This window comes from Hippopotamus amphibius, chromosome 16 (genome assembly GCF_030028045.1).
Source record: "Hippopotamus amphibius kiboko isolate mHipAmp2 chromosome 16, mHipAmp2.hap2, whole genome shotgun sequence".
In the NCBI taxonomy this organism is placed as follows: domain Eukaryota; kingdom Metazoa; phylum Chordata; class Mammalia; order Artiodactyla; family Hippopotamidae; genus Hippopotamus; species Hippopotamus amphibius.
This window is the reverse complement of record NC_080201.1, coordinates 14142642-14170480: the sequence shown is the minus strand read 5'-3', so window position 1 is coordinate 14170480 and position 27839 is coordinate 14142642. Positions and strand designations below refer to the sequence as shown.

At 50.1% G+C, this 27839-nt stretch overlaps 1 protein-coding gene across 1 annotated transcript; it reads right to left on the bottom strand.

Moving 5' to 3' along the window:
* CALB2 (calbindin 2) lies at positions 1-27634 on the bottom strand. Its single transcript, XM_057712857.1, has 11 exons — positions 27538-27634; positions 16657-16733; positions 14559-14648; positions 11469-11549; positions 6408-6464; positions 5732-5809; positions 5153-5208; positions 4789-4828; positions 4581-4634; positions 3494-3565; positions 1-117 (listed from the first exon to the last, which is right to left on the bottom strand). The coding sequence occupies exons 1-11, from the start codon at positions 27632-27634 to the stop codon at positions 1-3; spliced, it is 819 nt and encodes a 272-aa protein (XP_057568840.1).
* Positions 27635-27839: the final 205 nt, after the last annotated feature.

Genomic DNA, 27839 nt, shown 5'->3' with positions numbered 1-27839 from the left:
TTACATGGGGGGCTCGCTGCAGAGGACAATCTCCAGGTCCTTGCGGTAGAGCTTCCCCGCCTCGGCCAAGGACATGACGCTCTTTCTGTAGTTGGTGAGCTGTTGGATGTTCATTTCCTAGGAGACATGGGGAGAGGGTCAGAGCAGGCTTAGGGGATGTCCCCACCCAAACGGTCCACCTATTCATTCCGCCAGAACCTTTCCTTTATCCCGTCGCAGTGCAAGTAGCTTAGAGGCATACAAAGCATGGGCTTTGGAGTCAGAAAACACTGGGTTAAAACACTCTCCCTTTCACTTACTGGCTGCATTGCTTTGGGGAAAGTATTCAACCTTTTCTGAGTCTCAGCTGCCTCATCTGTAAAATGGGTACAGTAATAAGCCTGCCTCATTGAGGTGTTATGATGATTGGATGAGGACACGAAGGTAAACAGCACTTATCACAGTACCTGACACACAGCACGCACTCCAAACAGTAGCTACCGGTGACAGTCATTATCTACGCATAACTTCTCTAAATTCCTCTACATCACTGGGCCTCCATTTACTCAATCTGCCGGGCCCCTGCAGGTGAGGAGGAGGATGCCAGGGAAACTCCCTGGTTTTGTCTTCAGGCCCCTGGGATCGTGCTGTCCTAAGCCTCACCCAGCGAAACAAGGAATTTGAACTCCTGTCTCCTCCAGCAGCAAAGTCTGCCTGCCTACTGCTTGTTCACTGGCTCCCGTGGCCTTCGGAGGCTCTAAGACAGGTGACCTGTGAACAGACGGCCGCGGCCTCATCTGAAACGGAGGCCAGCGCCAAACAGCACCAGCAGCCCACGTGCCTTCTGTTGCTTTGGAGGCCAGTAGCCGAAAGTTCTGAAATACAGCAAAGTCATCCTCAACACTGGAAAATCACTTAAACAACTATCTTTTCCTTTCCCTCCCTCCTTCCTTCCTCTTCCTCCTCCTCCTTTTGTATTGAACATGTTGGCAGATCTTTTTTTTTTAAATAGTTCCCCTTCCAGGCTGATGGGTCACTATCCCCATTCAGCTAATGAGAAAACTGAGGTGTAAAGACTAAGGCATTGGCTAACGTAATGGATGGGACCAACTCTACAGCCCTGAATAGTCTTAGTTCCCTGAGTCCTGCAGTCTGTGTAATTCTTTACCTGGCTCACCTGTCTTCAGTGCTCCAAGGTCAGTCTTTTATCGCATCACTTGGTGACATCCCCTCACATTACTGATTTCTGGGTTTGTGCCACCACGCAGCCCAAGGCACTTTGCAGGCATCTCTAGCGTCAAAGGGCATCTTCCCTAAAGCTGTGAAGTTCCTGGAAAAATGTCACCTAGTCCCCACCACTGGGGTGTGCCTGAGCAACCTACCACTCAACTAGGAGCCAAGGAAGGGACCCAACATATCAGCCCTGAGCTTGACAAAACCCTCCAGTTCAGTGTGGCATCAGGAGTGTTAGCAGACTGGATGGAGGCGCTGCTTATTTTCTGTGTCTAGAAGTATTGCTTGAAGCTTGGGCAAGGCTTCAGCAAGCTGCAGTTGTCTTAGCACTAAGAAATGTCAAAGTTTGAGCTCATCAGCCTGTCCCTCAGGAGCCTCAAACATTAACCTGCTGAGAAACTGAATCACTGTCCATGCAGGCACCCGTCGAAGTGGTATGTGCATCTAGCACGTGGGGTCACCTAACAGTGGCCGTTCCCCTCCCAACTTGGGGGCTGTTATTTACAGGCATGCAGGTCTCTCTACTGATTCATTCTACTCGATTCCCCAGGTGCTAAATCCGGAGCTTAGTACAGGAGGTGGGCTCCCAGGTAAACAACTTTATTAATATCCTTGTTCTCTGGCCTTCAGATTTCTTAACCCCAGCACCTGACTCTTTTTTTTTTTTTTTTTTGGTTTCCGCATCTCGAGTCAAGCTGTGTAGCTGTATGAGTTGTCTTTGTGGTAATCAAGAACGAGCCTAGTTAGATGATGACCAGGAAAATTCAGGTGTCTCCTGAGATTTAATGCCTGCCTTCCAGGCCCATCAGCCTCAGGTATAAAGCAGGGCCACATGGAGAATAATTATGCCTCATTAATATAATTACAGTTAAAGATATTTTCCACCACGACGCCCAACGTTCCTTGGACACATAAGGATGCATAAATAATTTTCTCCTAGAGTCTGGTGCCAGGAAAAAGTTTGCCAAGTTCAAGCACGTAGTGAGTCCCTCCTTCTTCCTAGGAAGTATTTGCTTACAATTTATGTTCTGCCTCTTTCAAAAAGCAATTGTAGTAAAGGAAAACATAAATTTAGGGTGAAAGAAATGAAGGATGATGTAAAGAGGTGAAGGATGGCCTCTTTATCAGGATAAAGAGGTCGGAAGGCAACTGGGAAGGGAGGCAGGCTCAGAGGCTGTGACGCATGTTTTGCCCTGAAATTGAGCCTTAAATTTAGCTCTTGCCTGACAGCCCAGGCAGTTAGACAGCGCAAGGAATTATAGAGCGTTCATCATCTCATGAAAGCAGCAAGACCGTTCGCTCAGAGAAAGACATTTTCCAAGAGGTGGAGAAAGACACGGCTAAGAGTCATCTCCCGGCTCCTGTTGCGCCTGCGTCTTCCCCTCCCAGCACCAAGATACAGCCCACGGGGTCTGTCCAGGAGGCCACACGACTGGGCAGAGGAACGGAGTTCAGGTCCCAGCCTTTTCCTCCAGGGAACAAATTCTTCAGGGACTCCTTTTAGCGCCGTCCCCAGCTCCAGATTCTGCAGGCAATTCAGAATACCTTCGCCTCCCACCAGGCCCTGCTCTCCCAAATCTCCCCTTGTGTAAAAAGTCTTTTTTCTTGGCCACGTGGCTGACACTTCCAAGAACTGGGCCATGTCAAAACTGCCGCGGCCCCACGGCTGCGTCATTTACATCAGCCAGCAGGTAGAAGCAGCCCAAGTGTCTGCCTGTGAGTGAATGGATAAATTGTGGGATCGACACACCGTGAAATGTTACTGAGCCTTAAAAAGGAAGGAAATTCTGACATATGCTACAACACGGATGAACCTTGAGGGCGCTACCTTAAGTGAAATAAGCCTGACCCAGAAAGACAAACACTGCATGATCCCACTTACATGAAGTATCTGGAACAGTGAGATTCGTAGAAAGGGTGGAATGGTGAGTGCCAGTGGCTGGGGGGAGGCAGCAAGGGGTGGGGGTGGGGTTATTGTTTAATGGGTACAGAGTTTCCTTCTGGGAAGATGGAAAAGAGCGCTGGTGATGGCTGCACAGCACTGTGAAGGTCCGTAATGACACTGAACTGTGCACTTAAAAATGGCCGAGATGGCAAACGTTCTTATGTGTGTTTTTTAAAAAAAAAAACACTTCAATCAATTCAACCAGAAAAAAAAAACCAAACCCGAAACCTGCCATTGCCGTGTTAGGGGTGATCAGAGGGGAGCAAAATGCAGTCCTGCCTTCCCACCCCACCCCACCTCCGGCACGGCGCCCCGCCTCTGAGCTCAGCCACTCACCTTCTTGTTTTTCTCGTACAAATCCTTCAGGAGGGCGTCCAGCTCATTCTCATCGATGTAGCCGCTTCCGTCCTAGCGGGGAGCAGAGGGTCAGCGTAGAGCCTCAGAACTCAGGCCCCGCGACCCCCCACCAGAGTCTCACTTTGCTAACAGTCTTTACTCTGAGCAAAAGAGGGGCCAAAACAACGTGTCACTTCTGACGTTACCAGTCACTGCAGGAACGGGAGGGTCCAGGGCAAACTGCTGGTAACCTTCCCTTCTGGTGTTTTTCACTTGCATTGAACACGTACATGAGCTTCGAGAAGCATTTTGCTAACTCCCTGTCGAATCCCACAGTAAGATGTCAGGATGAACACAGGGCTACTTAAAGTTTACCCCCAAGCCTGTAATTCTAAGGAAAACCATTGGAGTCACCCATACAGGGGCAGCTAAGGGAGGGGTGACGGTGGTCCGGAGGGCCTCTCACCCCCCACTTCCTAGAAAAACAAGATTATGACCTGGCTCCGGGGGAGCAGCACTGAGCACCTCCTCCCTTTGGGCCCCAACAACGTAATCACACCCTAGTTCGGGGCATAACCGTCTTCCATGAACTATTCTCTCCTGTACTTTTTTTTTTTTTTTTCTGGTCTCTATTGGAGTATAATGGTTTACAATGTTGTGCCAGCTTCTGCTGTACAACAAAGAGAATCAGCTGTAGTTATACATAGACCCCCCCATATCCCCTCCCTCCTGAGCCTCCCTCGCACCCTCCCTACCCCACCCCTCTAGGTCATCACCAAGCATCGAGTTAATCTCCCTGTGTTATGCAGCAGCTTCCCAGTAGCCGTCTATTTTACATTTGGTTCCTGTACTTCTAAGGAACCAACACCTTAGGTCCCACAGGCCACAAACTGTTAAGGACATTTATGTTCTCACGCAGCAGAAGATGCGGCAGGGAATCCAAAGGGTCAGGAAGAAGCTGCATGGCCCAGGCAGCTGTTCCCACAGCTTGTTTATTCCTAAGGACCAAGGTGAGCCATGCTGGGGGTGGGAGGAGGGGCCTGGGATGGGCCTCCTGCTTTTCCATCCACACCATCCTCTCTCTCACCTTGTCGTAGAATGTGAAGATCGCGTTGAACTCCTCCGAGGTCAGCTTCATGCCCTGGAAGGCCCAAGGTATTAAAGATAGAAGCCAAAGCCCTGCAGAGTGTGTGTGCGTGTGCGTGTGCGTGTGCGTGTGTCTGTGTTGAGGAAGGGTGAGCTCAGAGGGATGAGGGGAAGGGAGGAATCAAAGAAAAGCAAAGAGGCTCTTTTACCTGAAATTTAAGCAGGAAGTTTTCCTGTACAGGCAGGAGTCTGGAAAGAGAATGTTAGAGCAGCAATTAGGAGACAGAGCAGAGGCAAGAGCAACTCAGACCTGGCTGGGGGGGAGGATGCAGAAGGAGCATCTGTAGTTACGGAAACGCTCTCTGAGCACTTAATAATCAGGTGTCAGCGGAAAGTTCTGAAAAGAGGGAGACAGAACACTGAGGTGATGATGGTCATGATTTGATCTACCTTTGATGTGAGCTTCGGGACACCTGACCTGTCACTTTCCCCACTGATTGATCTTGGCGATAGGGATGGTCTGCAGGGGCCTTGTGAAAAGTGATGCTGGGCTGAGTGAGGACGGGCACTTACCGGGACATCTCCGAGAGGCCCAGTTTGCCATCCCCATTCAAGTCAAACATCCGTAGCTGTTGGGGACAGAAAGTGGCGCCTGGGTTATTTGCTTTGATGTGGGACCTTGGCCTGTCATCCCCTATATCGGAGAGGGAGGAAGATGGGGGAGTAGGCTCATGTGTCCTCTGAGGGCGCCCGGAGGCAGGGACCAGCATGGGCTAAACTGGTCACGGGGGAGACAGCAGGGACTTTGTCATGGCTCCCTTCCCCCCTTCTTGGGGACAGGGCTGCCGAGAACAGCAGGCCAGCACTAAAGGCTCACCCTCTCCAAGTTTATCCTCTCCTGGAGCTGCAGAGGCTGTCATGGAAACAGATGCTCTGGTCTTACACTGGCCCAGGAGCACCTGGCTGAGTGGGGACCTCAGAGAGCGGGTACGGGGGCCAGGAACTGGCATCCCTCTCACCAGCTGCCACTGGGAGTCACTTCTCCCCGGCCTGAAGAATCAGCCAGCTAACGGCCCTACAAACCCCAAATCCCACCCATCTGGGGCCCATATCCTGTGCTCCTGGGGAGGAGGGATACTTCCGGCCACTCACGATGGTTTGGGTGTACTCTTGGAGCTTGGGTTCATCATATGGACGGTTCGCCTTCTTCAGCAGATCAGACAGGAATCCCTAGAATACAAAAGACCTCTTCAGAGCTCCTGACTCAGTCCGTCCGTCCCTGACTCACTCACCTGTCCGTTCAGACAGTCACTCCACGTTGTTTTCTGAGGTCCGTCATTTACATCGCTTGCAGCCCTCACAGTTCTCTTACCCCTTAATGCTTGTGGAGTGACCTTGAAGTGGGAGGGGGCTGCTGGATGCAACCTCACCCCACAGGCCAGGCAGTAGAAACTGGCTCTGGCTCCTCAGAGAGTCCAGGACACACGGCTAAGCAGTGCTTGGGGATCCCTGGGTCCAGAGGAATTTAGGTGGAGACGTGCAGGCCAGAAGGCCAAAGTGCTGGAATGCCTTGAGGGTGTCTGTCCTGGGCACTGGCGTGGAGGAGTGTGAACTGGTTGAACTCTTATGGCCCTGCTGCTGACGTCACATGGCTGAACATGTCCAACCATTCAGAGCCAGGCCTGAGCATCCCTAAGTAGACCACACACCCGAATTCCTCACCCAACATCTCCTCCCTCCCCAGGCTGCTTAAACCCACCACCACTTGGGCCTCAGGCCCATTCTCTGTGCCCGTCATGCCCCCCCCCCCCCCCAAGGCCCATCCTACCTTGAGCTCGTTGGCTTCAATGTAGCCGCTTCTGTCTGTGTCATACTTCCGCCAAGCCTGCAACGGGAATGTCAACCTAGTCACAAAGATTTATCCACACCTATAAGCTCCCCTCCATCGCCCTTTCATGGGCCAGGCTGGGTCTTGATATTTGAGGATATTACAGTCAGATGGGGACATGGAGATGGGCTAGCCCAGTCCTTTCCATGTTGCAGATGAAGAAATAAAGTGTCTTGGCCAAGGTCACACAGTGAAGGAAAAACACCTTCTGGGACAAGGTCTCCCTACTCTGGCTACAGGATCACCTTGCAACCAGGGCTACCCTTTTCTAAGGTGACAACCAGGCAGGTTTTACCAGGACTCGCACTAGCACCTGGTGGGTCCCATTTTTGCTGTGGGTATATTGGGTGTCCTTTTACTGTTCTGGGAGCTTCTCCTTCTCTGCATGGGAGTTGGGGGCAAGGGTAAGAACCCTCTGGAAGGGGCAGAAACAGGCTTTGGTTACTCTTCACTGTATTACACCCGCTACCCCTCCATCATCATGCACGTGGCAGCCCTGTCTGAAGGTGGGACAGAATTGGTAGTGTAACCCGTTTGTTTAGACTGTCCCACGACCACTCCCCCATCCTTCTGATAAAAAGCATCCTCCCCCCCCGCTTTTGTTTTTAGGAAACTACCCCTCTCTCATGCTCAGTCCACATGGTTCAAGAGGGGCTGACCCATCTCCAGAGGTAGGCATGTGATCTAGGCCTGGATAATCCGTCCCTCCCTGGATCGTGTTCCATACTGGTTCTGGGCTCTAATCTGAGTCCTGGTTATTTGGTACATGCATTGGGTCCCTGTGAGGGACCAGAGAACTGCCTGCTGACCGCAGTATCTGGGGGATCAAAGAGAAGCAGAGCTTCAGTAGGTGATAGGGGTCTGACCATGTCCTCCCTCTCCGTTCTGGCCATCTGAACAGGAGCAGACATTTCACAGGAGAAACAAGGAAAAACAGTTGGAATGGTTTTAAAATGTCCATAAATTCTTCACCTCCCTAATTCCCCTCTCCTTGAATGTGGACTGAACTTCGTGACTCACTTCTAATGAATAGAGCACGGCAGATATGGCAGTGTGTGTCTTCCAAGACCAGGTCATAAAGACATTGAGGCTTCCTTCTTGGTCTCTCCCTTGGATCACTTAGGAAGCCAGATGCTACAGTGTAAGGACACTCAAGCAGCCCTATAGAAAGGCTCATGTAGTGAGGAACTGAGGCCTCTTGCCAATAGCCACGTGAGTACACCATCTTGGAAGTGCATCTTCCAGCTCCAGTCAAGCCTTCAGATGACTGCAGCCCAGCTGACATCTTGACCTTGATCTTGTGAGGGACTCTGAGCCAGAGCCACTTGGCTAAGCTGTTACCAAATTTCCAACCACAGAAACTGAGAGATAATAAATGTTTGTGGCCTTAGGCTGGTAAATTTGGTCAGGGGGTAATTTGTTACGCAGCGGTAGGTAACTAATACAATGGTCCTGAAAAAATCTGGTCCTGAGTGCAACTGTCCTGAAAGCCAGCCTTTAACCTAAGCCATCTGGTGGGGACGAGGGAGTACCATTGTAGGGGTAGAAGCGGGTGTATCTGTGACAGAAGGCCCAGATAACCATGTTTCCCTAATCTTTGGCCTCTTTTGGTGCCTGATCATAGTTCTTAGATTTTCTTCCAAGTGTTCTGCCCTTAATTTTTATTCCCTTCTCCCTCAGCTCCACCTAGACACCGGCAGCACTTGATTTTCTGAGAGTCAGCAGGCACTATTTTCCCACATTTGATCTCCTATCTCCCCAAATTCTCACATCATGTCCCCCACTTTTAAAAACATTTTTTACCATAGTTGTTTTACAATGTTGTGTTAGTTTCAGTTTTGTATATTTTCTTTCTCATATTCTTTTCCATGATGATTTATCACAGGATAATAAAAATACAGTTCCCGGTGCCATACAGCAGGACCTTGTTGTTTATCCATTCTATACATAATAGTTTGCATCTGCTCGTCCCAAACTCCCAGTCCATCCCTCCCCCATCCCACCTCCCCCTTGGCAACCACAGCTCTGTTCTCTATGTCTGTGAGTCCATTTCTGGTTCAAAGATAGGTTCATTTCTGTCATATTTCAGATGCCACATATAAGTGATATTATATGGTGTTTGTCATTCTCTTTCTGACTTACTTCATTTAGTGTGATCATCTCTAGTTCCACCCACGTAGCTGCAAATGGCACTATTTCATTCTCTTTTATGGCTGAGTACTATTCCATTGTATATATGTACCACACATTTGTCTGTTGATGGCACGTCCGCCTTTTATTGTGAGGAGTGTGAGAATGTATAGGTATTTTAAGATCTTTCTTCCATTCCAACAAATTAGGCTGTGTACTTCCCATGGTATAGCAGTGGCTCAACAAATTTGATCCTGATTTTTTAAAAAGTTATGAGATATGAGCACGCCCCAATAAAAAGGTAGACTTATACTACATACAACTTGGGTAGATGGCTTTTGATTAGGGGAGAGTACTTTCTTTGGGGGAAAAAAACGCCCAGCTCCATCAAAATATTCCTTCCCATGCTCTGAAAGCCCACCCTTGAGTAAGCACAAAGAAATATGTGCAGATTTTCAAATATGACTTCACCAACCACCTGCATGCATTTAGCGCATTGGAATTTAGTTCATCTAGGTTGTCTTGACTGGGAAAAAAAGGCAGACACCCCCTAAATTGCCTAAGGGGAGGATAACCTGAAGGGACCCCAGTCCTCACAGAGAGCAAAGCATCCAGCTGCTTTCACAGTGAGATCATCCCAGCACATCTGACCTCCCTCCCTCCTCTCTCCCTCCCTCCCTGGATCCACCCCTAGCCCCACGCTCTCATGATGGACTTCTCTTCTGTCCAATACTTTGTGCTCAGCCATCAGTGGGTCATTATTCTCTTCCCATTCAAGGAAAAGAGTTCAAGAGACCAGGGCTTTGTGAGATTTCAAAGAAATCCCGAGGTGTCACTAAAATTAGAAATTAAAATGTTGTGCTGAGCAGTGGGATGGGAGCCATCGGACAGCACGAACCTTTCAGGGCGACAGAGGGGCCATTTCATGTTTCCAGCTGATAAAGACGGAACAAATGGACAACCCCAGGAGGGGATATTCCTGTAGGATGGTGGGGTCCCAGGCAACTTGCGGGGTGGGGGTGGTCTTGGCTCAGTAGTTATGCTGGGGCTTAAAGGATAAAGGCAGGTAAAATGTGGAACCATGTCAACTACACAGAGAAAAACCACTGATGATCTAGAGAGGGAGGTTTTTGGGAGGGTGGGAGGGATGCTCAGGAGGGAGGCTCAAGAGGGAGGGGATATGGGGATATATGTATAAATACAGCGGATTCGCTCTGTTGTACAGTGGAAGTTGGCACAACAGTGTAAAGCTATTATACTCCAATAAAGATAAAAAAAAATAAAAGAAAAACAAAAAAAAGAAAACAACAACAACAAAAAAGATAGAGAGGTATTCCCCCCCCCCCACCCCTTAAGCATCTCTGCCCTCTGTAAACTGTCATCCCCATTTTCCTGATCATAGGTGGAACAGAGGCCAATCTCTGGCTGCCTCCCTATCAGGAAAGCAGCAATCAAGTATTAACGCTCCCTTTTCTACAGACAGAAAAGTTGACACTCACAAAAGCAGCACCCTGCCAAATTCTATGTATATAAGGACTTTTCCTCCTAGACAGGCAAGAGGGGGGCGAAGAACAGAATCCAGCATGTCAGTTACCAGCTTATGGAATTTTGCCATCTTGAAAAAACTAGAGAAAATCCTTTAAAGCATCATAAAATTAAATCCATATCTGATACTTAGGCAAACTGCCACTTAAAAAAAAAATGAGGCTTCTGCCCTGGGAATCCATTATTTCTAACTGACTTTCTGTCCGTATGGGGAACTCACTGCCATGTGTGTTTCGGGACTGGCTCTCCAGTCATTTTTAAACAGTGAATCATGGACAGGATTACCGGTGGCTGGAAATGGATTTAACATGACAAATGGCGACCGGAGTTGTGTTGAAGGCTATTCATTATTTATCACAGCAGGCGTGTGTGTGTGTGTGTGTGTGTGTGTGTGTGTGTGTGTGTGTGTGAGAGTGTGAGAGAGAGAGAGAAAGGCTGGTATGGGTTGACTTTCACGTTGAGGGATACATACATTGAAAGTTAGGGTGCAGAACCCCAGAAAAATAGCAAAAAATAATTGGTAGTTTGCCGGACATCAGGATTAGTAATATATTTGGTTAAACCACATGGAATTTCCAATTTTTGTAAATAAAGAATGGTTAAATATGAGCAGTTTCACACGGTTCAATCTATCAGTTGACTATTACTCAAAAGACACTTGAGTTTGGATGTCCTATTTCCCATGAGGATCTCAAAGAATTGCTACTGCAGAGATGGCAACATCCATTTTAAAGATGGACAGTGAAGCCCAGACCACAGTCAGAGATCAAACCTGGAAGATACCGGAAACTGGAATTCTCCCTGGGCTTTTTCAGCTTTAGAATGGTACCTAAATCCATCCTTCCTAAGAATGCTCCTTGGAATCCTGAATTCCAGGAACACTAATGCCATTGAGTGAGAAGAAAATATGAAAGATTCCGGAGGTAAACCAAGTGAAACAGGTCTCTTTACTGCAGGATTTCTCAGAGGCTGTAATATGCAGTTATCTATAGCAAATACCCAAATGGGAAGCGGTGTGTACACATTATTTACCCAAGCTTACCTCTCACCTTATTCCCCCCACTGTAATGTGCGCACACATCAGCTGGGGATCTTGTTAAAATGTAGATTCTGAGTCAGCGGCTCCGGAACTCTGCATTTCTAATAAGCACCCAGGTGATGGTGACCCTGATGCTGCAGGTCCATGGAGGACACTCTGAGTAGCTGAGCTACTCACAAGGGGTTTAGTGTCTGCCAGGGACCATTCCCAGGCATTGGGTGGGCCTGTCTCTGGACATGAAAGGCAGACCCCGATGTGCAAGAGAGAAGGCAGCGCCTGGGTCTCACCTCCATAAACTCGGTGCTGGAGCCCACGTGCTGCCTGAAGCACAGAAGGAAGTTCTCCTCAGTCGGCAGGATCTGCGCCAGCTGCGGGGATCAGAGAGCGACAGTGACGTTACAGAGAGCCCTGCCAGGGAGCAGACAGACCTTCCTGCAGGGAGGATGGAAAATGGCCAGGAAAACAGGCAAGGCAGCATGGGAGTCACACTTTGCTCCATTTTGCTTCCTTCCTTGAGAACAGGGGCGGGCAGCCCTTCAAAGGGGAAGAAGGATGTTCCGAGAAGCCCTCCTGGGTCACCCCCAAACCTTCGGGTATGAGCAGCTGGAGGTACAGAAAGTCATGCCACTTTAAAATGCCAGTATCCAAACTCAAAAGAATACTTAATAGTTGAATCCATATATATAATCCTAGAAAATGCAGACTAACCTGAGATTGGTGGTTACTGGTGCTGTGGGCTACACCAGGCAGAGGAACTCTTTGGGGATGATGGAAATGCTGTATTTTGATTGTGGTGGTGATTACGTGGCTGTGTACAACTGTCTAAACTCATGGAATTTTACACTTCAAATCGCTGCTTATTATTTTTTTTATTAATTAATTATTTTATTGTCTGTGTTGGGTCTTTTTTTGCTGTGCACGGGCTTTCTTTTTAGTTGCGGTGAGTGGGGGCTTCTCTTCGTTGTGGTGCGCGGGCTCCTCATTGCCGTGGCTTCTCTTGTTGCGGAGCTTGGGCTCTAGGCACATGGGCTTCAGTAGTTGCAGCACGTGGGCTCAATAGTTGTGGCTCACGGGCTCTAAAGCGCAGGCTCAGTAGTTGTGGTGCATGGGCTTAGTTGCTCCGCAGCATGTGGGATCTTCCTGGAGCAGGGAATTTCTGTCCCCTGCATTGGCAGGTGGATTCTCAACCACTGCGCCACCTAGGAAGCCCCGCTGCTGCTTATTGTACATAAATTATACCACAACAAATCTGATTTTTTAAAAAATGCAAGTACTGTTGTGCCGCAGACACTGTTGGCTGTCCCCGCTTGCCCCCTCCCCCCCAATGGGCTTCCCCTTTTCTCTGCTCCCAGCATGCGTGAGTCACAGGCAGGTCCTAATTAGTCTCAGCTAAATGTCATAATCCCATTTCCCTGGCCAGTAACTGGCTTATGGGTAGGCATGTGACCTACTCCTGGCCAGTAAAACATGAGGGGAGGTCTGCTGAGGGTACTTCTGGGAAAGGTTTCCTTGCCCTTATCAGGGACCAAAGGAGATGGGCCCTTTCTGCATCTGGACGTGATGCCCGGAGCTGCTGCAGCCAGCTTGCTACCCGCCTGAGGATGAAGCCATTTTAGGGGCAGAGAACAGAACCAAGAGAAGTGCAGAGAAGCAGGGCTGGAGGCCTGGCCTCCTTTACCAGGAGCCAACACTTCCCATAGCATTTCTCATTAGGAGACGCTCATCGTTTAAGCCAAGAGTCAGTGTATTGTGGCCCATGGGCCAAATCTGGCTCAAGGCCTGTTTCTGTAAATAGGCTTGTATTGGAACATGGCAGGGCCCATTCATTTACACACTGTGGTTGTTTTTGTGCCGCAGGGCAGAGCTGAAGAGTCGGGACAGAGACTGTCAGCCTGCAAACTCCAAAACACTGACCGCTCTCTGGATCTTTACAGAAAAAGCCTGCCGACCCCTGGTTTAAGCCCATTTGAGTCACGATGTGCTGAGGCCCGCAGTTTAGGCATCTATAGTGGATGGTCTTGGTGCCTTTTGCACCTTTAATGAGGCTGGTGGGCCATCCCTCAGCTGCTATGAAGGATGACTGCTAGCGGCTCACAGCTGCCCCCTGCAGGAGAACTGCCCTCCACCAAACGAGGGCTGCCCCAGCCATCCTCCCCTCCAACCCCCCTCCTGGAGGGGGCAGCCTGCATCCACCGCCTGATTGACATAGGGGTACAGAGGACCATCCTACCCCTTACTTCAAGGTGGGAACAACTCTGTGGCACAGTCCACACTCCAGAGCCCCCCATGAGATCGGGCCAAGACTAGGCTCCAGCTGAGACCACACACTTGCTTAGCTTCTTCCTCTGCCCTTTCCTGCTGCTCTCTCCTCCCTTCTCTTGAAGTCTTACCCACTCAAATCTCTGTCTCTGCTTCCAGGGCACTGACCTAAGGCACCATGACAACCAGTCCACCCCAGCAGGAGCTCGGTCCTCCTCTGTGTGCTGCTATCATCGTCCTGGACCACTCGACCATGGCTTGCAAACTGATTTCCAGAGGTGTCTGGTGAGGCCCGCACACACATGCACAAGTATATGTGTATGTATAAGTGTATGTGTGTGTATATAAATTGTTAAACAGGGAAGTTGGTAGACTGAGGTGGCCTTAATGCCTTACTAGCCTGCATAAGCAAACCCAAATCTAAACAAACAGCCAAAGCAGCCAGCTAGGCTTTCTCTAATAATGCAGCCGCTTAGGCTATAGCCAATCAAATAATTTCCTTGCTTTGCTTCTGTCTCTTCTATATAAAAGACTTCCCCTTAGCACCCATTGGTAGAGTGTTCCTAACTATTTCAGGTTTGGTGCTGGCCCATTTGAATTGATTTTTGCTCAAATAAACTCAAAATTTTTAATATGCCTCAGTTTAGGGTGAACAAACCCTGAGTTTAGATATATGTGTATACATATATACATATCAATATGCATATATGAATGTATATGTGTATATATATTAATATATATAAATTACACACACACACACACACACACCCCTTTGGATGCCTTTAGGTGGAGCGTGAACACTGCTGTTCCCTAGGCTTCACCCTGTCCTCTGACTTAAACTGAGCTCATCACACGTTTATAGGACCTGTTGGACCCCGAGAGCATTGAAGGTCTTCATCCTGTCTTAGGCCAATGTTTGTTGCTTCCCCTTTCCTTGTGAGACAAAGAAAAAGCTCCATCCGTTCTCTTTGATCAGCCTAAGTGCTGGGGGGATGGGCGTGGGGCTTTAAGGCCACCACCTCATTCAGGTCCCTAGAAAGGTGCCTGTGCATGGGAGAGGCACAGGTGACTCCTGACGGCCCTTCCCACGTAGCTCTCAGCAGGACAGTAGGACTCACCTCCGACATCTCGATTTTCCCATCAGAGTTCTTGTCATACTTCTGCATAAATTCCTTCATCTTCTCCCCAAAGTTGTCGCTCTTTGACATCTGCAGAAAGACAAAGGGGGCTGATTTGGCTGCTGGGTCCCCTGAACCGTGGATCTCTCACCCTTTCAGTGTGCAATGGTGGGGAATCATTTCGCACCCCAAATCCGCAGGCATGAAACCAGGTTGAACCAATGCTCTGAGTAATCAGGACTGTACCCTTTCCCTTTTCAGGGTCCCTCCAAATCTAAGTGTTCTCTTCTTTGAGGTTCAGTCACATAATTTCCAAAGGGAATTTTCAAAGGACCTGTGGACATGCTCTGTACCACGTAATTAAACATGCCCCTCTGCCTTTGAGACGGATTAAACTGTAAGTCTGTCAGAAGGGTGAGGACTTCTTCCCATTATTCGGATGTGAGAACTCAGGCCCCAACATTTTACTAAGGCAGCTTCTAATAAGCCCAACTTATTGCAGGAGCCCCCAGTAAGCTCTAGACACTCCACCAGAGCAAGGACAATCGCTCATTTTCTTCTTTAAAGACTAACTGGCAATTCCACAATGCTTTTCACTCTGATTTTAGGCCAGGAAGAAAGTGAAGAGAAAGTCTATGTAGCTGAAGGGTCATTTAAATAGCCCACATTAAATAGCCCATTTAAACAGATGAATGTGACTACTAAAAAGGCAAAGAACTTCAAAAGTTCTATTGGGCCATCATCGCCTAACAAATCTAAGGCCCTCTTGACGTTCTCAGAGCTTCTCTTGGTTTTGGGGTGCTGCTGATTAATTATTTGCATTAACGAGCCCTTCCTTATCCCTAATCAATGATGAACCATCTAGGCATTTGATGTCCCGTCTTCACTTATCTGTTGGCTTTCTGGTGGGTTGTGTGTTTCCTAGGATTGGGCCAAGGAGAATTCTACCAATTCTTAGAGTCTTTTCTCAATCCCTTCTATTGCTTTTTCACCTTTGGGACTGGTCTCAATTTGTCAATATGTATTTATCAATATTGATTGCTTTACATTTACAAACGTGCATGGAATGACCCTAGGCCCTCATCACAGATGTGGCCATCCTATTTGCTTTCCACAGCAGTCTTCACGATGTTAGTAGCCTGTCCATTTTACACACACACGGAGGCCGAGATAAAGTGACTTCTCCTGAGGTCACCAGTTAGCATAGCCAGAATCTGAACCCATGACGCCTGTTTCCAAGGCCAGTATTTTTTCTACCACATAACAGCTGCTCTGAGAACCAGTCTGGGATGATGTTAGTTGAGAATGTTGTTGACAGACTTGAAAATCATCCCTGATGCCATCTGAGGAAGGGAATGACTGAGAGAAGGATTTCAGATATGAAGCACTTTGTAAAAACACATTCCTCCGTCTACCCCATGATCCCAGAACCAGTTGTGAAGCCGGTGCTTTCTGTGATCCAGGCTTCATTATCCTAGTAATGAGGGGTGACGGGGGGGACTGTTGATAAACAAACCCATGAATCACCTCCATCGCTTAAGCCCGTCGCTGGGGCGTCTTCCTCACCAGGGCGTGCTGCTGAGCTCTGAACCAGGTGCTCACCAGTGGATTTGTTACTCATCTCCCAAAGGGCTCCACGAGGACTTGCTAGTAAGTAGTGGATTGGCCAACAGACACGCAGCAGGGAGAGTAGAGAGCCCGCCCCCTCCCCCCCCAAAGGACCCGCAGGAGCTAGCGGGGAGGGAGTTGGTTTGACTCCATATATTTGAGAACCAGACATGGGACCCACCACAGACAAGCTCCAATCACCTTACCTTTTCAATATTTCAGACGCTCCCCCAAAAGGCTTTAGTGAAGTGAGTAGTGCCAGGTTGGCACTGGGGGAAGCAACCCCAGACTCCCAAAGATAGGAAGGTAAGGTACTCTTTTTAGGGAGTACTTCAATTTTTAAATACCTTCCAAATAAAAGAAAAATTCTAAGGGCCAAGACCAGAGATGTCAGGCTGCTGATGGAAGGTATGATCTAGGATAGACAGTGCTCAAAGTCAGGGTCAAGATGACAGGAAATTCCAAACAATGGGAAGGGGGCTGGGCTTACCATGCCAGAGCCTTTTCTTGCCTTCTCCAGTTCTTGGAAAAAGTTTTCTAGCTCTTTACCTTCAATATAGCCATTTCCTGCAAAGATAGCAAAGAAGAAAAGTAATGAACCTCAGAGCTAAGTAGTAAGACTTATGGTAGGTGGGTGAGGTGGGGAAGTCAGGGGCTTCACGGAGAACTTGTTGTCCTCACTGGTCATCAGGCAGGTGTCTGGGCCAGCCCTGGACTGTTAGGGATGTGGGTTCTGCCTTCTGGGCATTTGTAACCAGAGAGATCCAAGATTAATAACGCTGTTGTCTCTGGGGTATACATTCAGTAGTCAGGGAACACGGAGGGGCCAGTCTCTGAGCCATGCCAGCAGAGGGAGCAGGAGCTGGGAGCTGTCTGTCTATAGCCAGCTGGGCAAGGGGACAACAGGTCCTCAGCCTCGAGGTTTGTCAGCAGCTGGCAAGTCCTGGTCACTGGGGCAAATGAGGTGAGAGGCAGAACGAGGGTCTTTGGGGTAGGAGGGTGTACAGAGTTGAAGAGTGACCTCCCCAGGGACTTCCTGGGTGGTCCGGTGGTTAGGACTCTGTGCTTCCACTGCAGGGGGCATGGGTTCGATCCCTGGTCGGGGAACTAAGATCCCACAAGCCACATGGTGTGGCCAAAAAAAAAATAATAATATAATAAAGTAGACTTTCTAATGAATAAAAAAGAATAGTGTCCCCCCAGAATCCATGTCCACCTGGAACTCAGAATGTGACCCTATTTGGAAATAGGGTCTTTGCACATGTAATTAGTTAAGATGAGGTCATACTAGGTTAGGATGGGCCCTAAATCCAATGAGTGGTGTCCTTATAAGAAGGCCACGTGAAGACACAGAGAGACACACAGGGAAGAAGGCCATGTGAAGATAGAGGCAGAGATTGCAGTGATTCATCTTCAAACTAAGGGGTGCTGTGAATTGCTAGCAACCACCAGAAGCCAGGAGAAAAACGTGGAACACATTACCCCTCAGACCCTGGAACCAACCCTGCCGACACCTTGTTGTGGACTTCTAGCCTCCAGAACTGAGAGAGAATCAATTTCTGTTGTTTTAAGCCACCTAGTTTGTTGTACCTTGTTATGGCAGCTCCAGGAAACTAATGCAGAAGAGAGGAAAGAGAAAGGCAGGGCATCTGTTCCATCGGATGGGGGCACCCAAGAGTCGGTCACAGGGATCGAGCACATGGGCAGCAGCCCACCCCACAGTAACGAAGAGAGGGGGCTCTGAGGTCTGTGGAAGCAGATTCAAATCTTGGTTCTGTTGCACTTACCAGCTGCATGGCTTTGGGAAAGTTATTTAACCCATCTCATCTGCAAAATGGGTAATTAAATGGGATTTTGTACATAAAGCCTATCACTTAGTCTGTTGGTGATACTGTACATGTTGCTGTTATTTGAGTTCAGTTACCAGAACTTGTATATAAAATGGGAATGAATTTGGGTGAAAAGTGCACTTATCAGGACCAGGTCCCAAGGTCAAGGCCTGACTTGCAAGATCACATAAGTAGGAAGAAGTCCTTTAGGTTCTCCACCACTGAACCCAAAAGACCTAGAGACCAGGGCGAGCTGAGTCCATGGTCAAGCTCATTGGTCTGTCTGGGACGAGGAGGAGTCATTTGTGGGTGGGAAATCAGACAGGCCTGAGGCAGTGCTCTCCAGACTGCTGTGAATGGGAATCTCCTAGAACCTTAAAAAATATATGGACGTCTGGCTCCCATCCCCAGACATTCTGATGTCATTGGTTTGGGATATGAACTAAGCATTGTGATTTTTAAAAAGCTCCCCAGGTAATTTCCATGTATATAGCAAGGTTTGGAAGCCACTGGCCAAAAGTCAAGTTCCAAATCTGATCTAAAGTAGTTGAGCAAGGTTCCCACAGAGAATATTCAACTTGAATAGGAAAGGGAGATGGCAGCTTGCTTCAAGGGCAAATGGAGTTACAAACTAAACAAAGACAATAAGAAAGAAGTATTTACCCTGGCCTTCATGCGGGCTATTGGGGGGGATGGATGGGGCTGTGGGGGGTGGGGTGGGATGTGTGTTCTTCCCGGCCTCCCCTGAGAATTTAGATTTGGGATGAATAACCGTAGTGGCGCCCTCTAGTGGGCAATATGCCACAATACACAGTGTGTGGAGAGACTCATGAGAGAGAAACTATGTATTTTTATCTGCAGGGAAAAGATATAATTGTTAACTGCTGGGGGCATGGTGGGGAGAGATGAGACTTGAGTTACCTTTTTTCCGCTAGGCTTGAGTGGTCCTCTTTCTTCTAGGATGTTCTGCAGAGCTTCTTGGGAGAGCTGGAATGTTTTGGGAGTGAGCGCCTACTGCCTGCCAGGCCAGCTGGCGTGGGGGAGGGAGGAGGAAGGGCTTTCCAGACAAAAAGGCAGTGGTCCAGTTGACAATGCCTCCGAGTTGGAGGAACAAGTACTTTTTCTCTCCCTGGTCGCTGCCTGCCATGATCTGGCTATTCTAACACTTCTAAGGCAGGAAGCTGAGCTCAGCTCTGGGTCTAGGAGCAGAAGCTGGAGGCTGGGGTCGGAGGCGGGGGTGGGGGGGGTGGGAAGGGTTGGAGCTCACACTGTGGGCATGCGCTGAGGTTCGAAGTCCCAGAGGCCTCGGAGCTGGGCCCGGGCCAGGGCGGGGGGGACACCTGGGTCAGCGAGCATGAGTGCTTTGTGAGCATATTAGGAGGTGACTGCAGTAACTACAAAGGCTACTTGGACAGGGAGGGCAGGGAAGGCCTTGCTGAGAAGCCCCCGCTACTAGCAAAGGCAGCGGATGGAGGCCGGTGCCCCTGTGGAAAGGAAGCCCTCCTTGAATCCAGCTTGAGCAGCCTGGGGGGCCAGAGGCCCCCAGAGGCTGGATGAGCCCCTCTTGCCACGCTAGGAATTCCACCACCACCTCGCCCTGTGCAAAGGGACGGAAATGTGGTTCAATTCCACGAGCCTTTATTTTTTGAACCGAACAGTTCAACGTTGTGGCCGGAGCTCAGGGAGCTGTAGCCAAGTTTAGATATAGGCCTGTTCCCTAAGAGCATTTAATGGTCTACCGGGGTGAGGCAGCCGGACAAGAACAGCTGGAACCTACCAGCTGAAGGGAGACGGTGAGGAGCAGAGATTAGCTGAGCAGGCAGGGGCTGCAGGACCTCCATCACTGGGCGAAAAGACGTTCACTACTTTGACTTCCCTTAGAGCAGCTCGCCACCCATCGTGTGTTAGGCTCCTCTTATCTGAGGCGGGGGGTAGGGGACAGGTTGGCCTACCCCCTTCTAGGGAGGACTTCAGCACTGGACACGTGGTTTGCTTTTTCTATGACCATCTTACGGGGGGGTGGGGTGACTGGCCACTATGCAAATCTCACGCAGATGGGCATTGATAAAGATGTGGTTACCACAGCAACCATCGCTCCTAACCTCTGTATCAAACTGCATCCTGTGAACATTAGGGAGGGGGGCTGGGTGGAGGCAGGGACCCTGCATCCTTCCTTACTCTAGGCTTGCTGCCATTCTTCACCACCACTGTGCCTCAGTTTCCCCAAATTTTGAAGTAAGACAACACTTCTTTACAATTAATCTGACCACAGGCACTTGGAAAACCTTGACCAAAGAATGCCCTGCCTCACAGCGGAAAGGGGCTTGTTTTTCACTGAGAATCTGTGTGTACAGATTTTCCGAGAGTTGAACAGGTAAGAAGAACCTGAGTAAGAATTGTAAGTCTACCACCAGCTCTGTGACTGTCCATGTGATGCCGAGCGAGTTAATCTCTCTGAACCTCAGTTTCTCGATCTCTAAAATGGGTATAACTATTTATGCTCAAAACCACTTATACTTTTTTTTTTTTAACTTTATAGAGTCATTGTGACAGCCATACAAGGTGAGGCTGTGAAAGTATTTTGGAAGATGTAAAATTTTGCATAAATGGAAAGCAGCATTTTATACTCTGTGCTCTTACGGTCTTCCAAACCAATCCATGGCCCTAAACCCTTCAGCCCAAAGAGTTGCAGCATGACTGCAGCCTCAGAGTCCTGGTTCTCCGCACAGGCTGTGCATTAGAATCACCTGGGAAGCTTTTAAAACCGCACCACTGCCTGGGCCCCACCCCCAGAGCGTCTGATTTACTTGATGGGGTGGGGGTGTCTTGTGGGCATGTTTTCAAAGCTCACCAGATGATTCTGAAGTGCAGTCAGGATTAAGGACTGCTTTAAAGTGAACTGTCTCAAATTTTGAGGTGTGCAAGAATTACCTGGGGAGCTTATGAAGTGGAGATTCTAATTTGGCAGGTCTGCGGTATGAGGGTTTGTCATTCAAAGTGTGGTCTGTGGAACAGGGAGCTTGACAGAAATGCAGAATCCCAGGCCCCAGCCCACACCTGCTGACCAAAATCTGCATTTTTAACAACATAGGAGCATGAGAACCACTGCTTTTGAATGTGAGCATCTTCTCCCTGGAGAGGCCGTGCCTGTGGCTTCACATTCGAGGTGGGGGAGCTGGCATGAACCCTGAGATGGTAGACCGGGGTCTCATTTTAACAAGTGATGGCACCTCTCCTGACAAGAGGGGCCTAGGCCAGCGCTACTCAAAGAGTGGTTGGGGCCTGACGGTGTCAGCATCACCTGGGAGCTTGTTAGAAACGCAAATTCCTGGACCAACCCCAGACTGACTACATCAGAATTGTTGGGAAGTGAGGCCCGGAAATCTGCGCTTGAACCAGTCTCAGGTGCGTTCACGTTTGAAAAGCACGGGCCTAGGGCTGCAGCGGAGGTGGCGTGGAGCTCACCAACCTGTATTATTCTATGTTGCTGAGTTTTAAGGAAATCAAGGAGGGGAGTTACGCAGTTTCAGACTCCTCGTTACCTGCACGAGAAAGCGTTCATGAAGCCAGACCTTCTGGCTGTCTGTCCGGAGTTCAAATTTATGGAAGGGCAAGTAGCCCTCTACCCTCCAGCCCAAGTTCCTCTGGGACAAATACCACGCTTTGTGGCAAGAAATTGGCTTCCTCAGGCTCTGCTCCAATGTTAACATCACTTTGCACGGTGTGCACCATTTACAAAGAGCTCTCCACTCCCTGCCCCATCTGGTCTTCAGCACTCTGCCAGGTAAGCAGACGGGTGTTACTGACCTCGCGTTAGAGAGAAGGAGTTTGAGGGGAAAGAGATTGAACCACAGCCTGTTTTCCTCCTGTTCACCCAAGAGGCGATCTCTGTCCATTTCTCTCTTTTGTCTTGGTTTCTCTCTTTGTCAGTCACACACACACACACACACACACACACACACACACACACACACACACACACACACACACGCATCTCCCAGAGGTGCCTGGGGGGAAAACCCCAGTGCAAACAGCTCCTGGATGACTGTTCAGACATTTGACTTTTAATCTCTGTTTCTGGGCTGAGCTGCTTCTGGAACAGAGGCTCTGGAGTTGGGCTGGGTCCCCTGAACCCGTGGACATCTGGCAGCCTAATGCTGGGCCAGTTCCCAGGCTGGAGGAGGCCAGAAGGATGGGGCAGATTGGGCGAGAGAGGAGGGGAGGCAGCCGAGAGCCAGAGAGGAGGCGGAGAGGGCTGAAGCCAGAGGCCCCAGTTGGGACCAGCTGGGCAAAGGCGGGATCTGATGCAGTCGTCCAGGACAGCCGCCAGGGCCAGAGCTGGAGAGGCTCGGTTCTTGAAGAGCCTCACGCCTGCTCTATTAATTCCGGCTCCCTGGGTATTGGGAGGGATTTCCCTGAAGGGTCTCCTTAGCCCTGGAAACCTCCCCCGGGGGGCCAGCTAGTGAAACCACTGAAGTCTAGAAGGGAATAAACAAGGCGAGTAGGGCAGGGACGCGGGATCGCTGGTGGCTGCCCCGGCGAGGCGAGACAGGCTGGAGTGTCTTGTTTGTGAAAATGTCCCCACAGCTGCCTCCCCGGGAGGCTCAGCTCTTCTCAGACACCGCTGCCTCCCCCCTTGGCTGGTGCGATCATCCTCCAAGAGGCCGGGCCATGGGGCACGGGGTCTGCACAGAGGGCACCCAGCGCAGGGCTGGCATGCTGCAGACATCCACACTGAACGGCACTGTTGGCAAAACAGTGGGGGATTTGGGGGTGAAAGTGGAGGTGGGGTGGGGGACTTATTCCTAGGGCTTACCCCAGGTGGGGCAGGAACCCCCACATCAGGCCCAAACTGGACACATGGACCTCACAGAGAAACGCCAGCAGGGTTAAAAGAAAGCCGCCCTCAGACAACTTTGGCTCCCTCCCAGCACCAGACCCCTCCGACTTTAATGCTCCAAGAAGCAATCATTTTTATAAATCCTATAATTATCTTATGAATAGCACAGTTGTATTGCATAGTAACAGCTGTAGGATTTGTGTAAGTGCTTAATATATACCGGATATTCTGTAACCCTTTTTTGGGCAGGTCTTTTTAAAAAATCATGATTAATTTTTATTGGGGTATAGTTGCTTTACAATGTTGTGCTAGTTTCTGCTGTGCAGCAAAGTGAATCAGTTATACGTATACATATATCCACTCCTTTTTAGATCTCCTTCCCATTTAGGTCACCACAGAGCATTGAGTAGAGTTCCCTGTGCTATACAGTAGGTTCTCATTAGTTATCTATTTTATGCATAGAGGTCTTCTTTTCAGTATTCCAAAAGACTTCTTCATTTAGCATCCCAGCGCAAGCTGCTCAGGCCTCTCTCCACCTCTGAGAGGCGCTGTTGTTCAGCTTTCCTCCCCTTCCCCCACAGGGACACAAGCTCATCAGTGACCGAGAGCCTGCCTGGCACTCTCCATCTGGCCAATGCCCCCCGTGGGGGGTGGGTTTGGAGGATGCTTCTGTTACTACCAATGGGTGTAGGAGGGAGGAGGGAAGACTGCACAGGACCTTCCTCACTTCTTGGTGGTCCTTCCTGTCACTCATTTTCAAAGTCCTCAGGGCCACACCCATATGGAACAAGGCTCAGTCCCTGTGCGAGGCTTTGAGAGCCTCCTGCACCACCTGGGCCATCTGGAGGCAAAGGCCCAGAGAACTCTGGGCAGAATCCCACACCTGGGGATATATATGTATGTCTTTTGAGGGGAGGAGAGATGCCTATAAAATTATTTCCTTCTTGAATCTTTACCGTTTTGCTGATTACACAAGAAACACAGGCTCTTGTAAAACACTATAGAAATTAACTTATAAAGTTAATGAACCTTTTAATTTTACGTCATCTACTCTGCAGAAAGGACCACTATTATTATTGTCTTCCCAATATTTTCCAGCATACTTGTTTCATTAGTAGTAAAACTGGGCTCATACTATGACAGTGTCCTGCTACAATTTAAAAAAACCTCAGTAATACATCTTGGACACTTTTCCATGTCAGTACAAAAGCCCCATCGTAATCCCTTTAGTTGCATAATATTCCACTGTAGAGATGAGCAGGAGTTATTTTTCTGTTCCCTAGGGAAGCACCTTTTCTCAAATTTTCAGTATCCTAGAGAACTTGGTAACAGGCCCCTTGTTCATATAACTTTATGCATATGTACAAGTATATCCACGTAGCATAAATTCTTGCAGTGAGTGGGATTCCCTATGTTGTCCTGTGAATGTCTGCTGGCCTCTGGGAGAGAAAATATGCCTACACTTGCGGTTGCTCCCAAAGGGTAGCAGAGGCCAAGGGCAAATCTTGGCTCCTCACGGACCTCCTATTGATCGATCGTCAGCAGAATAGGAGCCTGTGGTCAGAACCACAAAGAGAGGCCAGTGTGAACTTGGAGCTGGGCATCCCTCTGAAGCCTGGATCTTGCAGAGTGAGAACGCTTCTGACAAAGCACTGACCAGGAAACAACAGAACAGTGGATTCACTCATGTAGGGCACGTAAGGGCCACTCAGAGCACGGGGGTGATATGTGGAAGAGTCCCAGCCTCCACGCAGCTCATAGGGGGCACTCGGCTGCTGTCTTCTTTACCTTTGCCTTTGAGAGATGACACCTGAACCCTTCCAAGTGCATGACCTTGGCTGACCACTGAGAAGGAGTGGGGGGGGGGGGAACTAGGAGAGGATTACTGGATTTCCCCCACCTTCTCACTTTGCTGTGTGATCTTGTGAAAAGAATTTTGCCTCTTTGAGTTCCAGTTTCCCCTCTCCAGACACCTGCTCCTTCCTCTCTCCACCGCAAGGCTGATGACAGTTTTGAAGATAATCTCTTTGGGCAGAGTCACCAGGGTGATGGCTGTTCCTTCTCGTTAGAAAAGGGCTGAGTTAGGGTGCGATCCCTGGCCGCATCCCCATCCTCCTTGGAATCCAGCTTCTACAGACTCCTACTCTCTGTTTACTAGAGCCTAGGAGGGGTGGGGCGGTCCTCCCCCTCCCTGGTGGCTGGGACTAATTGGGCTCCAGTGAGCTCCCTCCAGGGACTTGGTGAGCTGCAAAGCAGAGTCCTCCCAGAGCTCTTTAACTCTGTGAGCATCAGGGGGACTCTGAGCGTCGGGGAGAAACCCCAAGATAAAAACAGAAGCCAGAGTTAGTAAGAGGAGGCCCAGCCAGGCCAGGGAACACCTCAGGGGTTAAGGGGGAAGCTCCCTTTGGCAACCTAGGGAGTTCAAGAGGGGACAGATAAGGCAGGTCCAGAGCAAGGTGATCCGCAGCTTAACTTTGGGCCCTTTAGTGGAATTTCAGTGTGGCTATAGCCTCATTTTCCTAAATCGCCTGTGCGCCATCTCTGGTGTTTTAATCCTCTTAGCTTTCCTTCTCTGTTAGGTCCATGGTCCCTCCTTGGGACTTCCCTGAAGTGGTAAGCAGAGAGGGCAATGGGACACCAAGGGGGACAAGGAACCCAGAAGTAATCTAGCTCCTCTTTCACGTAGGAGCAGGAGGGAGCCAGAGGTACAATGGTTTGGGGGTCTTTACAGACTCTTCTGCCTCATGCTAGCTTAGCTATGCTCCAGCCATGCCAGGGACCCCTTTCTAGTATTAAAAGAACTGCCCATCACCTCTGAGGCTGGGTCAGGGGGGAATGCAGGTGTCCAGAAATCAGAATAAGCGCTGGCCAGGAGCTAGTGTCCCCACCACCTCGCTACGTGACCTCAGAGGAGTCACACTGTGTTCCCTCATCTGCACAAGGAGGATCGTGGTCTGCCCACAGCCTCACTGGGCGGGACCCAAGAAGGTGCAATTGTGTTTTGAAAAGTGCAACGTCTCAGACAAATGTGAGGATCTGCATGGTTATCGAGAGCGCTCACGGTTGTCCCCGTGAGAACAGGGGGAGAGTAGAACTGTGGAGTCCTGTTTATAGCTGACTCATCTGGCAGGAGGCCGGTGGTATAACCTTGGCCACTTGGTAACTTTCCTTGAATCCTGCAAGTCTCTGGTGCAGATAAGCTGGCAGGAGAAGCCTTAGGGAGTGTGCGTGTCATCTGGAATATGGAAAGGCTGCAATCTTCTTACAGCCCTTTCCCCCAAGGGAGTTTTATGGTACCAGCCAGGGATTGGAAATACAACCCCTCCTTAGCCCCATTTTACAGATTGAACAATCTACCCACCTTCTTCAGTAATTCAGTAATTCATAGGCAGATCGCTGTCCTAATCCAGGTGTCACATGCCCCGTCCTCTACACCCCCAGATTTCTCAGTGGGCTCCAAGGGAACAGAACTTCACTGGTTATCATACCCATTAACCCCTGCCTCTCCACAGCACTCTGGGCTGGGGCCTCTGCTTAGCCACCTTTACGCCCGCCCTGCTGAGGTGAGGAAGGGAAGGGAGAAGAGTAGAGGGAGCCTCTCCCTGATCCTCCCTCTGGTTCCCATCCTCCTTGCTGTCAATCCCAGGATAAACACCTTGGGCCACCACCCTGCCAATGGTCTGAGATGCCAGAACGTTTCTGATGCCCACTCCAGCCAGGACCTCTGAGAAGGAAAGCAGATCACTTAATTTTTTTTGGCATGGTGGAGAAATAGTCTCTGGTGATATCAGAAGCCTCTAAAAGGGGACCTCCCTTTATGCCTGAGTCAGACCATCACAGACCCTTGGAATCCCAGTCCTTAGAGGCAACGTCCAAAGGTGGTTCATTCAGTCCAGCCCTTTGGAAAGTCCAGCCCTCGATTTTTGGGTGAGTCAATGTCGAGACCACACAAAGCAGAGGGTGGGCCACTGAGGCATTTAAGATTGTGCCTCCCCTGACCGAGAGAAGGAAGGAGTCACCCAAAGCACCCAGGATTATCACCGTGAGGGAACATGTCAGGCTGGCACCCCAAGCTTGCCCCCCACCACACCCACTGCTGCTGTGAGTGGGACCTGAATGCCCGTGAGGGATGGAAAATGGGCAGAGGAAGCCCAGGGGATGCTCACCGCCCAGATGCCCTCTTCACTCCTGCTCCCGCCAGATAGGCTGGGGAGGCCAAGAGTGTCCCTTCAGGACCCCCCAGCTTGCCCCAGCCCCCAGGACCCCACGGGGCTAACCTGGTGTTCAACAAAAGGGGAACTTGAGGGAAGATATGAGTGGGCTTCTGAGACCTGTGGCTGCAGCCGCTGAAGGCAGGATGCTACCTTGAAGAGGATGGCGGGGAAGATAAGATGGCAGGGGGAGTCATGGCAGGGGGGGCCTTGCCAGCCCAGGCCTCCTCTCTGGGAAAGCCCCAACTTGCCCACAATGAGGCTGCAAAAGCCGGTGGGCTCCGTCGTCTCTGCCAGGGAAGAAAACTTCCGGACAGTTGTTACCAGGGCAGCCAGGTGTCTCTCAAACTCGAGACCTCGACCTCAGTAGGCTCTGCGGCCAAAACACCCCCTGGGGCAATCGTACACCTGCCCGCACCATCCCTGCCCTCTTCCTTCCCCCGCAGGTCCCCTGGGGGCGAGCGGGCACGCAAGTTGGGAGGTTTACTGACCGTCTGCGTCAAAGTGCTTCCAGATCTCCAGGAACTGGGACGCCGTCAGCTCGGCCAGGTGCAGGTACGGGGGCTGCTGCTGCTGCGGGCCAGCCATGGCGAGCCGCTCGGAGACCTCAGGCAGCACCGCGCTCTGCCTCCTGCGCGCCGGCTGCTCTCCCGCACTCCGCCGGCTCTTGCGCGCCACGCTGCCTTTATATACGATGCCGAGGCTGCGCCGGCGCCCCGCCGCCAGCCGAGGGCGCGCGCGCTCAAAGCATCTGCTCGGGTCTCAGCCGGGCGGCGGCCGCCCGGGGGCTCGG